This window comes from Heloderma suspectum, chromosome 2, assembly GCF_057233095.1.
Source record: "Heloderma suspectum isolate Gila_16-S chromosome 2, 16-S_ref, whole genome shotgun sequence".
In the NCBI taxonomy this organism is placed as follows: domain Eukaryota; kingdom Metazoa; phylum Chordata; class Lepidosauria; order Squamata; family Helodermatidae; genus Heloderma; species Heloderma suspectum.
The window spans coordinates 384,752,654-384,766,639 of record NC_139459.1 but is presented as its reverse complement, the minus strand read 5'-3'; the positions used below and the strand labels follow the sequence as shown (position 1 = coordinate 384,766,639).

At 47.1% G+C, this 13,986-nt stretch overlaps 1 protein-coding gene across 1 annotated transcript in view; it reads right to left on the bottom strand.

Moving 5' to 3' along the window:
* Positions 1–6,910: 6,910 nt before the first annotated feature.
* LOC146356400 (vomeronasal type-2 receptor 26-like) overlaps positions 6,911–13,986 on the bottom strand; it is a 39,845-nt gene continuing 32,769 nt past the window's right edge. Inside the window, exon 3 of the mRNA XM_084830090.1 lies at positions 6,911–7,812. Coding sequence (XP_084686216.1) covers positions 6,911–7,812 — 902 coding nt within the window. The remainder of the gene's footprint in view (positions 7,813–13,986) is intronic.

Below are 13,986 nucleotides of genomic sequence, written 5' to 3'. Positions count from 1 at the left end.
AATCCCTTCATTATTTGTTTGCCGGCTGTATGTTACTGGCATATCATGGTACTTTGGCCTGCTCTGTTTATACAGGTGTACAGAGACTTTTGTGTGTGTTCATATTTGCTTTCACTCCAATTTGCAAAAGATGGTTTAATTAAACTTGACTTTTTCATATTAAATGTAAACCTTTATAGTACAGTATTAGAGAAAAGAGCCTAAATCTTTTCTTCTTCTTTTTAAGATTTAAACAGAAACTCCTGACTTTGAATTATAGTGAAAATCATTGGTATCCATGGAATCCGCATGTCAAGAGCCTTCCAATGAAGTGTGTTTCAAGAGAATCTCTCAACAGGAAGGCAGTTGAAAAGGGATGGCCAACCTACTCCCAACTTGCCAATGGAGACATACATACACACGCACACACAATATTCTAGTTATCAGAGCAGCTCCCTTCTGAGCTGGTGTCAGTACATGGTGTCCGTGGGCAGTTGCCCAGTCCCTGTGCCCTGTTGTGGTCCACTGCTGATGCCCACCCTGAGCCCCCCTCAATTTCCCCCCTGTCCAGCGGTGGCCTCCACAATTTCTGAGTGGATGGAGTAACCATGCAGAAAGGTAATGAAACAGCCAAAGTTGAAAGTAGGGATGGACGAAAGTCCCTTACCTGATCCCGCAGTTTGCTTCATGGTGGGGGGGAGGCACTCCATCCCTCCCCATGAAATTCTAGGTGGGGGAGAGGCGCCCCATCCCTCCGGCCGAAATTCTGGCCGGGGGGGAGGCACCCCGTCCCTCCGGCCGCGAAACCTCTTCTCCTGCCTATGACGGCTGACTTAAAAAAAAAAAATGTGCGTACACAAATGGCGGCGCCCATGGGAGCCGCCATTTGCGTTCCTTACTTGGGCACGTGTAGTCTACATAAACATTTATGGAGACTATGGCGAAAATAAGGGCAATGTTATTTGCGTTGCCCTTATTTTCTCCGTAGTCTACGTAAATGTTTACGTAGACTACACATGCCCAAATAAGGAACGCAAATGGCGGCACCCATGGGCGCCGCCATTTGCATACGCGCTTTTTGTTTTTCCCCCAAAGTCAGCCGTGATAGGCTACATAAACATTTACGTAGCCTATCACGGTGTTTTTTTGAAAATCTAGCCATGATAGGCTACGTAAATGTTTACGTAGCCTATCACATTTGTTGTTGTTGTTGTTTTTAGTTGGAAATGGCGGCGGCGGCCGGTCTTCTGACCAGCCGCCGCTGCCGAACCGCCGCTGAACCGCCGCCGAACCGCCGCCAGAATTTCGGTGGGGAGGGATGGAGCGCCTCCCCCCTACCACGAAGCAAGCTGCGGGATAAGGTAAGGGACTTTTGTCCATCCCTAGGGGTGTATGAAACTCGGCTTACCTGGCTTCGCCAGGTTCCACAGGTAGGGGGAGGTGCTCCGTCCCTCCCCCGGGACTCCTCGACGGGAAGGGGAGGCACTCCGTCCCTCCCTCCCTCCGGAATCCTGGCCGGCCGGCTCCGGCTGCCTGCAGCCAGACATCCGGCCCTGGGCAGCCCTACAGGGATGCAAATGGCGGCTGTCATAGCTGCCATCATTTGCGTCCCTGTAGTGTGGTGTGATAGGCTATGTAAATATTTACATAGCCTATCATGGCAGGGGGAAAACCCCAACGTACGCAAATGGCGGTAGCCGCCGCCATTTGCGTACACTGTGGTTCCCCCCCCGCCGTAATAGGCTACGTAAATACTTACGTAGCCTAGCACAGCCTCCACAGGGACACAAATGGCGTCCCTGCGTTAGCCGTGATAGGCTACGTAAGTATTTATGTAGCCTATCACGGCAGAAGAGGAAGAAGAGAATGGCGGCCGCAGGACGGCCACCATTCACAAAGCAGCGCAGACGGGAGCAGGTAAGTGCTCTGTTTCGCTCACCTTTCTTGGGGTGGGGGCGGCAGGGACTTTGTCCCATGAACCTTGGATGGGGTGGGGGGGGGGCTTCTTTCCACGATGGTTTTCGGTGGGCTGAATGCACTGGCATTCAGCCTCACCGAGATCCGTCACGGAATTCTGTGACATCCCTATTGGAAAGTATTTTTAAACTGCAGATGGTGCAGAATGCTGCAGCCGGACTATTGACCGGGGCTATATACTGGTAAAATGGAACTCCCAAAGTGCAACAGCTTTGCTCTTGGCTCCTGGTCCATTTCCAGACACAGTTTATGGTGCTGTTTATTACTTGGAATGTTCTGCATGACTTGGAATCAAGCTATTTGAAATATGAATGAATAGCATTTCCTGCGTTAATCCTTAGACCACAGCAGCACAAAACCAAGTCACAGAACTTTTGAAAAGTGACATAAGACTACAGTAATCACTAATTAAAATTATTAGTTGGAATTGTTGAAACTGCAACATATTCTTACAATAACAATATTTACATATTCAATACATGAGATTACAGACTGAGATAAGTATACATTTCTCATATTTTCCAGTCTCCCAGGCAAGGCACCACAATGGGATGTACCTACTATCCCCCACATTTTGCACCCTGGACTGTAGAAGAAGCACTCCTCCAGGCCACACACTGGGGAGCCGCTTATAGCAGAAACCCCAGTTTCCTCTGTACATCCCAAAATTTCATTTTCCTTAAGAAGGGATTTAAATCACAATCTCTAATATCAGTATAGAGTTGACATTTGAGACTATAATGTGCCAAATCGCACAAAACGGGTTTCCCACAAAGAGACAATCTCTCTTATACTGGTACACCACAAAACCTACCTACTTTCATCATTGAATCCCTTTTTTTGAAGCGCCATTGAGTGAAACCCTTCAACATTTTAGAGTCATGGGGAATATAAGGTACCCTTTAGATTGGTGCTGTCCTGTCTTCCCTGCCAAGCACCTCACCTCTGTAAAGCCATTTGGAATTGTGCTCAAGGTGACAAACAACAGTAAAGTATAAGATTAAATATAAAATTATCCTTAAAACATAAATGCAAATATTTCAAGCCACATCAATAAAAAAGAAATTGCACCCTCCACTTTGAACCCACTTCAGCAAACAGTTTTATAACCGAAACCTGCCCTGAATAAAGACCCCTTTGCCTGATGCCGGGAGGTCAACAAAGTTGTAGCTAGCCTAGTAACTTACCTTATAGGGATGTGCGAACTCACCCCCATCTCGGATTTCCGGGCATCCGCCCATCCCCTGCCCCCACTCACCAGTTTCCAGATCCCACTTGAGCCCCTCCCATGCTCAGCAAGCAACCAGCACTCACCTTGGCAGCCTTGTTTAGCTCTGTGGTCACCATTATTTGAAAAATAAAATGGTGATCACAAAATGTGCATATTTGCGTATGCACGAAAATGCACATTTTGCAAATGTGCATATTTGTGTGAGTGCGAAAATGTACATTTTTGCAACAGTGTGCATTTTTGCGCAAAAGCAAAGATGCACATTTTGTGACCACCATTTTATTTTTCAAAAAATGGCGGCCACAGAGCTCAACAAGGCTGCTGGGGTGAGTGCAGGCTGCTTGCTGAGCACAGGCAGGGAGCGGGCAGGGGCAAGGGCTCGGCGAGCGGGGCTCAGGGGTGTGGGCAGGGGCAGTTCTGCTGGATTCCCAGACAGAATCGGATGTCTGCAGCAACCCTGCTTAGCTATGGTAAAGAGTTTGAGAGGCTGGGACCATCCCCCAAGCAACCCGTCTCTTGTGTTCCTGCAAAATGAGCATCCAATTGGGGCAGGATAGAGAGAAGGAGTTTAATACATACATACATACATTATACATACATACACACACACGTGGATGATGATGATGATGACGACGATGACAACAACAAGAACAACAACAGGGAACTGGGAGGGCAGAGAGAGCGTGGGGCTTCTGCCCAGTTGCTTCTCCTGAGGAATGCAGAACAGAAGGTATTTTTAGGATGCGCCTCCCTCATTCCCTCTTCCTGTCTTATTACATTGGGAATGTCTTAATATGTTGGAAGGGTGCGGTGCAGTGCGCTTCGCTCCTGCTTATGGCTGCGGCTTCCTGTCAGTTCCGATCATTCCAGCCTCTGAACAAGAGGACATCCCAGAGTTCCAGGGGAGGATGCACTAACTTCCCAGGCAAAACTGAATGCCTGCAGCCTGATACCCCTTGCCTCTCCTGGCTCAAAGTGTTGGGAAATCTGGGGTGGCGTACAGCAGAGTTGCATTTTATGGACAAAGCGTGGTAACACAGCCTTTTAACATTGGAGGCAATAAACACAGGCCAGAGCCAGTTTAGAAGAAGTTCAAATTATCTAAGGGAACAAACCTTTGAAGAAAGTTGCCACCCTCCGAACTTGGAGTGAGGCAACTATCCTATGCAGATCCTCTCCTCTGTGCTCCATCCATCTGGCATTCAGCTAGACATGCAATTTCAGGCATCTAGCCAGGGAGTGGGAACAGGAGGCAGATGCTGTGCAGTGCATAGGAAGCCCCCTAAACAGGGTTCCATGGTCTCCTCCACTCCGAGCCCCTACGACCGCCCCCTTTCACCCTCTCTCTGCTCCATTGGTGAGCATGGAGAAGCAGAAGGCATGGAGAACCACACCAACTATGAGGCGGTGAGGGAGGGGGTGGAGAACACAGTATCTGGGCTGTGGTTCTGAGCTCCGTCCCCCAATATAGAGAAATCCTATGGTCCTCTGGACACTGTCTAGTGGTCGTAGGATTGCTCTCGCTTTAGTAGTGCTTTTGTACACATCATCCGAGAAGGCTATGCAACACTGTTTAACTACATCACCCTCTAAAGCTGGGCATGAGTGGAAGGAAGTGAAGATGATATGGCTCCTTGCTTCCTTGTTGCAGAGGCAGAAGAGGAAGAAGGAAGAGGAAGGGGAGGGAGCAGGGAAAAGGAACTGATCAAGCTACAGGACAGCAAGGGGGTGAACAAAACAAGCGGCTGCTGATGCAACACACTCTCTATCACCCCCCAGTGTCTGGAAGACACTCACTGGCAATTATTCAGCAGGGCCCAAGACAGTGTCTTGAGGTCAAAAGAAATGTTGGGCCAGATTGGATGTCTCGTTGAGGACACTGTTCTGGTTGCAGCGGTGGATGTCATGTGGTTGATTTAATGTGGCCCAAACCTTTGGTTGGTGTGCATACTCCTCTCTCTTGATCTTTCAGTGTATGTTGGGAGGTTATATGAATTAATAATTCACAAAGCGTAACAAAAAGCCCATGGTTTGGACTGGAGAAAATTGTTGCAGATCTTGAAGACAGCAGTCCACCAGTCGTGGAGATCATAGAATCACAGAACAGTAGGGTTGAAGGGGGCCTCTAAGACCATCAAGACTAACCCCCTGCTCAATGTGGGTATCCAAGTCAAGGCATCCCTGACAGGTGGTTGTCCAGCCTCATATATATTACATAGAACACATATTGCATATGGCATGGAATAGCCTAAACCCTATTTTGGGGCACAGGGGAACTGCAAAGCTAGTACCTAACTTCAGCCCTGTTCTTGATGCTGCCCTCAACTGCATAGCCTTTGCTGATTGAGATGGAGTCCAGCAAGGCTTTAGATCCAAACGGAATTATAGAAAAGCCCACTTGGGCAGAATTATGTGCCCACCCCCACTTACCACCCAGTTTGCCTAAAATTCAGCCCAGGCTCTCAGCAACAGAGGTGTCAGTTATGTACCAACTTCTTCAGGCTCGATTCAAGGTAGAAGTACATCATTCTGCTCTGGATGCTGATGTTTATGTTTTTGGGGCTCTTAAGGCAATCTTTGGGGAAATCCGCTTCAGCTTTGGCAAAAATAAGAGTAAACCATAATGATTTTAAGCATAGTGTCCATCACATCTGCAATATCCTAAACTCCATGTAGCATGTATGGAGGGAAGAAAAGATGGTGCAAACTCTCCACAGCTGCTCCATATTCTGATTGGGAGTTAGCAAATGGGCAATTGACCTTGGCCAGGCATTTACTATAGAAGCAATATCATAAGAGACAATGCCAAGACACTCCTTTAGGATGAATGTCCACACAACATAGCCTGGTTGGGTGACGTACATTATGAAACTTTCTTATGCTGAATTACAATGTCAAGCCAACATGTACCAAAATTATGTGTTGACACAGGCAACAGCTCCAGGGGAGGCTGGTGGCTCCAGTTTTGGAGCGGCTGGTCACCCATGCTGGTTCAGCACATTGGATTCCTCCTTTCGAGTTCTGGCTGGTTCTGTCTGAAAACCGGAATGGGTGCACAGCTCCACTGAAATCAGAGCTGCAAGCCTTCACTGGCAGCTACCCCAAATCTCAGGCTGAGAATTTCAGTATCTAAAGTTTAAATGACCCAGGACCAAAAACTGAGCATAAGTCTATCCCATATCAAATATCTAACCATTAGGGAGACTGTCCCCTTCGAGAAATACAATTCCCTCCAATCAAAAACATCATTTTTGTGCAGTAGATCTGTGATGATAATAGATGACAATGACAAGCAAAGAAATGGAAGTCCCGAATGAAAATCCTGCATTCTTTGCGAATAATTCTTAATGTTAAAAAGTGAATGAAACCGTCATAGCAAGCAAAGCAATTACAATACACTCATGCAATTAACAAACAAACAAGAATCCATTTAACATCTTGCATTCAGGGCTTTCCATGTACACTCAAGCTGCAAAATGCTGGTACACTGCAGCTAATATTTCCAGACACACCTCTACCTCAGAAGCGGATGGCGGTCACTGGCAGAGTGATAGCCCCAAGGCTCAGCCTTGCCTGTCTCCTGAAACAGAAACACTGAAACAGTGCAGCTGAAGCTATAAGCACATCAAAAGGCTCTGTTCACTACGATCTCACCAAACTAGTATATCCTCCAGACTTACGCCAAATATTCTTCCACAACTCTACTTCTCTGGATCAGATACCCTAGTTTGTTTTGAACATGATATGCTCCTTCGTATTCAGATCAGGCCTCAGTAAAATAATGTAGCACTTGGGAAGAAAGATGCAGCCAAACAACCCAGCACTGGAGGCCAAGATCGAAAAGACCTGCACAGCTACCATGTATTTCCCCTTGGTGCTCAGGTAGGAGGGCACAAAGGAAACCCAAACACTGCAGAAGACCAGCATGCTGAAGGTGATCAGTTTGGCTTCATTGAAGGCCCCAGGCAGCTTCCTGGCTAGGAAAGCCACCGTGAAGCAGATGGCAGCCAAGACGCCCATGTAGCCAAGGGCAGTATAAAAGAAGACAACAGATCCTTCATTGCATTGCAGGATGATCTGTCCAGGCTGGGAGTGCATGTCAGAGTCAGGGAATGGGGCAGAGCTCCCCAGCCAGATGGCGCAGATGACAACTTGGATACTAGAACAAGAACTGACAATGGAGTTTGCCAGACTCTTCCCCAGCCATCTCTTCACCCTGTTCCCTGGTTTTGTGGCCAGGAAAGCCAACACCACCATGATGGTTTTAGCCAGCACTGAAGAAACGGCAACTGAGAAGATGATGCTGAAGGCCATTTGTCGGAGAAGGCAAGTCACTTTCCTGGGCCGCCCCATGAACAGGAAGGAGGACAAGAAGGAAAGCATGATGAAGATGAGGAGAATGTAGGAGAGGTCCCGGTTGTTGGCCTTGATTATTGGAGTTTCTTGGTATTTCATGAAGATTCCGAATATAAAGCCCGTGGATAAGGACAAGAATAGAGCAAAGGAAGTCAGGACAATCCCCAAAGGTTCTTCATAGGTGAGGAAGGTTATCTCCTTGGGGACACATTGATCTCGGTCCTTGTTTGGATGCTGATCTTCCGGACACTTGATGCAATGTTTGGCATCTGAGAAGATGGAGAGTGAATTCAGCAGGATTTACATCAACTGTACCTCCAAGAAAAAATGCAGTTGGGCAGGGAGAGAGAGAAACATTCCCTCACAGAGGACCTGTTTTGTGACCAGATGTTTCAGTCTATGGCCTCATCACCAAGCGAGGACCTTGGTAGTAGCAGGGCCAGGAAAGCTGTCTCTGTGGGGCATTAGAGAGTGGTTGTCAGTCAGCGAAGAACAGAGAAGAGTGGGCTGATGGACTGATGGGCTGACTTGGAATAAACACAGCGTCCTACCTGGTTTAAATATGGAAAAGCTGTGGTATTTACCCCGACATTGGTCAGGGTAAGGGAGTGTCCGTGAGGTTATCCTGTTTTTATCTTCATAGTAATCCTCTTAGGCCTGTTAAGCTACGTGGTAGCCAAGTGGCTTGTTATGTCTTCTTTTCTTTTTTTCAGGTAAATCCTACATTTCCACCACAAGATGGTGCTCAAGGGACTCCTGGTTCAATTTGAAATCTGGAGTAGGAAACTTCCAAAAAGCTTTCTTCTTTTTAATCACGTTTTACTTAAGGATGGACGAAAGTCCCTTACCTGGTCCCGCAGCTTGCTTTGCGGTGGGGGGGGAGGCACTTCAGTTCTATCCTCGAAGTTCAGGCCGGGGGGGGAGGCACCCTGCCCTGCCCGGCCGAAATTCAGGCTGGGGGGGAGCGCCCCATCTCCCCGGCCGTGAAATAAAGAAGTAAATTAAAAAAACACACACACACACGTGATAGGCTACGTAATGATTTATGTAGCCTATCACGGCTAGATTTCCAAAGTCAGCCGTGATAGGCTACGTAAATTGTTACGTAGCCTATCACGGTTGACTTTGGGGGGGGGAAAAAGTGCGTAGGCTAATGGCGGCGCCCATGGGCGCCACCATTTGCATTCCTTGTTTGGGCAGGGGTAGTCTACGTAATGATGTACGTAGACTATGGTGAAAATAAGGGCAATGCAAATCTTTACGTAGACTACCCGGGCCCAAATAAGGAAATAAGGAAGGTACGCCCAAATTTGCGTACGCGCTTTTTTTTTTTTCCAAAGTCACCCGTGATAGGCTATGTAACGATTTACGTAGCCTATCACGGCTGACTTTGGAAATCTAGCCGTGATAGGCTACATAAATCATTACGTAGCCTATCACGTGTGTGTGGTTTTTTAAAAAAATTACTTTGTAATGGCGGCGGCGGCAGCCGGTCAGAAGACCGGCCACCGCCGCCAACCCTGCCGAAACGCTGCCGAAACACCGCCGGGAGCCGCCGCCGAGAGGGACATTCGAAGGAGGTAAGTCCCATCCTAGGGGGGGCGGGGGGCGGAGAATTTCACCACCAATTTCGGGGGAGATTCGTGGAGAAATTCTCCACCATCCCTAGTTTTACTAAAGAGGTTTAAAAAAAACAGAAGACTGAATCAACGCTGGGTAGGGGAGTACTCCGATCACCAGAAAGTGGGGTTGCACCATTTTCACATCCTTTTTTCTACCTGGGACACACTGTTTGCATGCCACAGGAACGCAGCATGGTGCAGATAATTCTCTGCATACAAAGGAGAAAGGCCCACCATATCTGTACATACTGCCCTGCCCCAATCATGGAAAAAACAGAGTTTATTGGGGGGGGGGCTTGATTTATACCAGGAACACTGTGTACTAAGCATCCCCCTGATTTGCACTCCAGAGATTCACTCCCATCATCTTTTCTTTTGCCTCAATCCATGGGATTTATGGTGGAGATTAAAAAAAAAAAGAAAAGAAAAGCAGAAGCCAAGAAGGGGTCATAGTTCAAAAAAGTCTTCAGCATCTGTTCCTAAGATGTATGACTACTTAATGTGTTACTTAAAATGCTTTTGAGCCTGCACATCAGAACAATGATCACAATGATGTACGTATGGACCAGAAGAATAAAGCATTGTAGAAGAAGAGCAACTAATAACGAATGAAATTAGCAATCTGTTGAATGGAACAAGCCTTCATTGAAATCGTGCTATGTCCGGGAATGGCATCATGAGGTCTTTTAGGCTGAGCAGTAATGAATGGCCCATGACCATAAGGGATTCCCATGATGTTTTACACTAGGAGCAGCAGTCATTCAACAAGCCTTCTTTTCTTACCTACTCCTGGAATGTTTTCCTCAAGGGGTTTAAAAGAAAAGAAGCCTGAATTAAAATAGGGCTGTGGGGACAATTCGGCCTATTCAAAGAGATGCCCTATTACCCAAGGGAATTCCCATTCTTCTGACCTTGCCTACCTTCCTGAATGGAGACAGTTCCTTCCGCGCATGGAGCACAAGCATAGCAGCATGGTGGCTCTTCTTCCAGGACCTCCTTGGCGTATCCAGGGCGACAGCTCTCAGCGCACCTGGAATGAGGCACGGTCTAGCAACAAAGAGAAGGAGCATCAAGGAAAACAGTGTTATGAATATTTGTGCCTATGGCAATGAGTCCTCCAGTTTAGACAGGACCCAACAGGTTTCTAGCACTTGTGACCCTAAGTGAAATACAGATGTGAACCCAGGTCCTTGTTTCAAGGAAGCACTTTTTATGCATCACAACATGGCACAGAAGGTTTTGGTCTGTTTGTTTCAAAATTTGTATACCACCTATACTATACATGTTGCTGCTGTTGTTGTTGTTCAGTCGTTAAGTCGTGTTTGACTCTTCATGACCCCATGGACCACAGCATGCCAGGCCTTCCTGTCCTCTGCTCTCTCCCCGAGTGTGCTCAAGTTCATATTCATTGCATTGGTGATGCTATATAGCCATCTCATCCTCTGCCACCCCCTTCTCCTTTTGCCTTCAATCATCTTTCCCAGCATCAGGGTCTTTTCCAGGGAGTTTTCTCTTCGCATTAGGTGGCCAAAATATTGGAGCTTCAGCTTCAGTATCTGTCCTTCCAATGAGCAGTCAGGGTTGATTTCCTTTAGGATTGACTGATCTGACCTCCTTGCAGTCCAGGGGACTCGTAAGAGTCTTCTCCAGCATCACAGTTTGAAAGCATCAATTCTTTGGTGCTCAGCCTCCCTTATAGTTCAGCTCTCACAGCCATACATTACTACTGGGAAAACCATAGCTTTGATTATATGGACCTTTGTCGGCAAGGTGATGTCCCTGCTTCTTACTATGCTGTCTAGGTGTGCCATAACTTTCCTCCCAAGGAGCAAGCATCTTTTAATTTCATGGCTACAGTCACCATCTGCGGTGATCTTGGAGCCCAAGAAAGTAAAATCTGTCAATGCTTCCATTCCTTCCCCTTCTATATGCCAGGAAGTGATGGGGCCAGATGCCATGATCTTCATTTTTGTAATGTTGAGTTTCAAACCAGCTTTTGCATTCTCCACTTTCACCCTCAACAAGAGGCTCTTTAGACCCTCTTCACTTTCTCCCATTAGGGTGGTATCGTCTGCATATCTGAGGTTGTTGATAATTCTCCCGGCAATCTTAATTCCGACCTGTGATTCATCCAACCCGGTGTTTCTCATGATGTACTCTGCATATAAATTAAATAAGCAGGGCGACAATATACAGCCTTCTCATACTCCTTTCCCAATTTTGAACCAATTGGTTGTTCCATGTCGAATTCTTACTGTTGCTTCTTGACCCTCATACAGATTTCGCAATAGACAGGTAAGGTGGTCTGGTACTCCCATCTCTTTAAGAATTTGCCACAGTTTGTTGTGATCCACACAATCAAAGTCTTTAGCATAGACAATGAAGCAGAAATAGATGTTTTTCTGGAATTCCCTTGCTTTCTCCATGATCCAGTGAAAGTTGGCGATTTGATCTCTAGTTCCTCTGCCTCTTCGAAACCCAACTTGTACCCACTATGCTATTTGCATTCCCCTTTCTTTTCTTAAGATGGCAAAAAGTAAGAAACGCAAATGGCAGCGGCCGTAGCCGCCACCGTTTACGTACGCATTTTATTTTTTTACACAGAGCCCTCTGCGGCTGGAAATCCGGCTGTGGATGGCCTTGGCCGGGGCCTGGCCAGCTGCTCTGCAGAGCTGCCGCAGAGCACAGCTGGCCGTCGAGGATTCCGGGGGGTAGGACCAGATCACCTCCCCCCTGTTGAGGATTCTGGGGAGAGGGATGGAACGCCTCCCCTCCCCATGAACAGAATCCGCGAAAAGGTAAGTGACTTTTGTACATCCCTAATAAAAACTGGATGGGACAATTTATGGAAATGAAATAAACTAAAAGACAATCCTAGAATAACCGAAATTTCAAGCAACAGCAATAAACGAACAAGCTTCAAAACATGTGCATGCAATAACGGTGAATGACAGGGGGATGAAGATGAGCTTTTTGTGGGAATATAGGCACCACCATTGAAAAGGCCCTCTCCTCTTCCCTATTTTGAACTTCAGTGGCAGGGCAGAAGGCAAAGGAAGGATCGGAAGCCTCATGGCACAGTTGGAGACGGAAAGGCATTTTAAGATGCAGTGGGTAACTGGTGCATTTAGAGAGAGTGAGTGGGGTACATGATGGATTTATATCCCCCAAATAAGTTCCGCTCCTTGGGTAACTCTTTTATAGTTCTGGATGGAACTCAAAGAGTGCTTATCAATGGGACCTTCTCAAACTGGGGAGAGGTAACGAGTGGGTTCCACAGGGCTCAGTCTTGGGCCCAGTGCTCTTCAACATTTTTATGAATGACTAGGAGGAGGAGGTGCAGGGAATGCTGATCACATTTGCAGATGACACAAAATTTGTTGGGATAGCTAATACTTTGGCAGACAGAAACAAAATTCAAAGTGATCTGGATAGGCTGGAGCACTGGGCAGAAAACAACAGAATAGCATTTTTAGGGATGCCAAGTTCTGCACCTAGAAAATGCCAAGTTCTGCACCTAGGAAAAAGAAACCAAATGCACAGTTACAAGATGGGGGATATGTGGCTCAACCACACTACAAGCGAGAAGGATTTTGGAATTGTTGTCGATCACAAGCAGAATATGAGCCAAAATGTGATGTGGCTGCAAAAAAGGGAAATGCTATTTGGGGCGGCATTCATAGAAGCATCGCTTCCAAATCCCGGGAAGTACTAGTTCCCCTCTACTCAGCACTGGTTAGGCCTCATCTGGAGTACTGTGACCAGTTCTGGGCACCACACTTTAAGAAGGATACAGACAAACTGGAGAGGGTTCAGAGGAGGGCAACAAAGATGATCAGGGGACTGGAAACAAAGCCCTATGAAGAGAGACTGCAAGAATTGGGCATGTTTAGCCTTGAGAAGAGAAGACTGAGGGGAGATACGATAGCACTCTTCAAGTACTTGAAAGGTTGTCACAGAGAAGAAGGCCAGGATCTCGTCCTGATCATCCCAGAATGCAGGACATGGAATCATGGGCTCAAGTGACAGGAAGCCAGATTCCGGCTGAACATCAGGAAAAACTTCCTGACTGTAAGATCAATACAACAATGGAACCAATTACCTGGGGAGGTGGTGGGCTCTCCCACACTGGAGGCCTTCAAGACGAGGCTGGACAGCCATTTGTCAGGGATGCTCTGACATGGATTCGTGCATTGAGCAGGGGGTTGGACTCGATGGCCTTGTAGGCCCCTTCCAACCCTACTATTCTATGATTCTATGTTTCTATGATTCTATGATTCTATGATTCTGACAAAAACACAGAATGGATGTGCAGCCCCGCCAACATCAGAGCCACCCGTCTGCGCTGTACCAAACCACAGAATACATTGAATTAAATGAATAAAAGCACTATGTAAAAACCAACACTTAAATCCAAAAGGATCACAACATGAAAATCCCATTCAAATAATAAAAAGGCCTCTTCAAACAGAATGGACTTTCTGCTTGAGACTCATGGCAGACCACGACCTCCAGGGATGTTGCCACACCACAAAAGGCCGTCCTGCCAATTGTCACCAGCCAAATCATATCACAGCTGGCCATGCCACTTGGAGGAGGCCTCATCAGATGCTCTAAGACAACATATCCAAGAGTCATGTGGAAGATGCCATTTTGACTAGGGCTGTTAACCAGTCTGAACCCTGAATCCCCAGCATGCCTGGGTGCTTCGGTCCAAAGCGGTGCAGTTCCGGATCAGGCCAAAGCACTCCAATATGGGTTGGATCACTCTGAAGAGCTTTTTTTGGGGGGGGGCTTCAGCCCTATCTGGACAGCAACCCC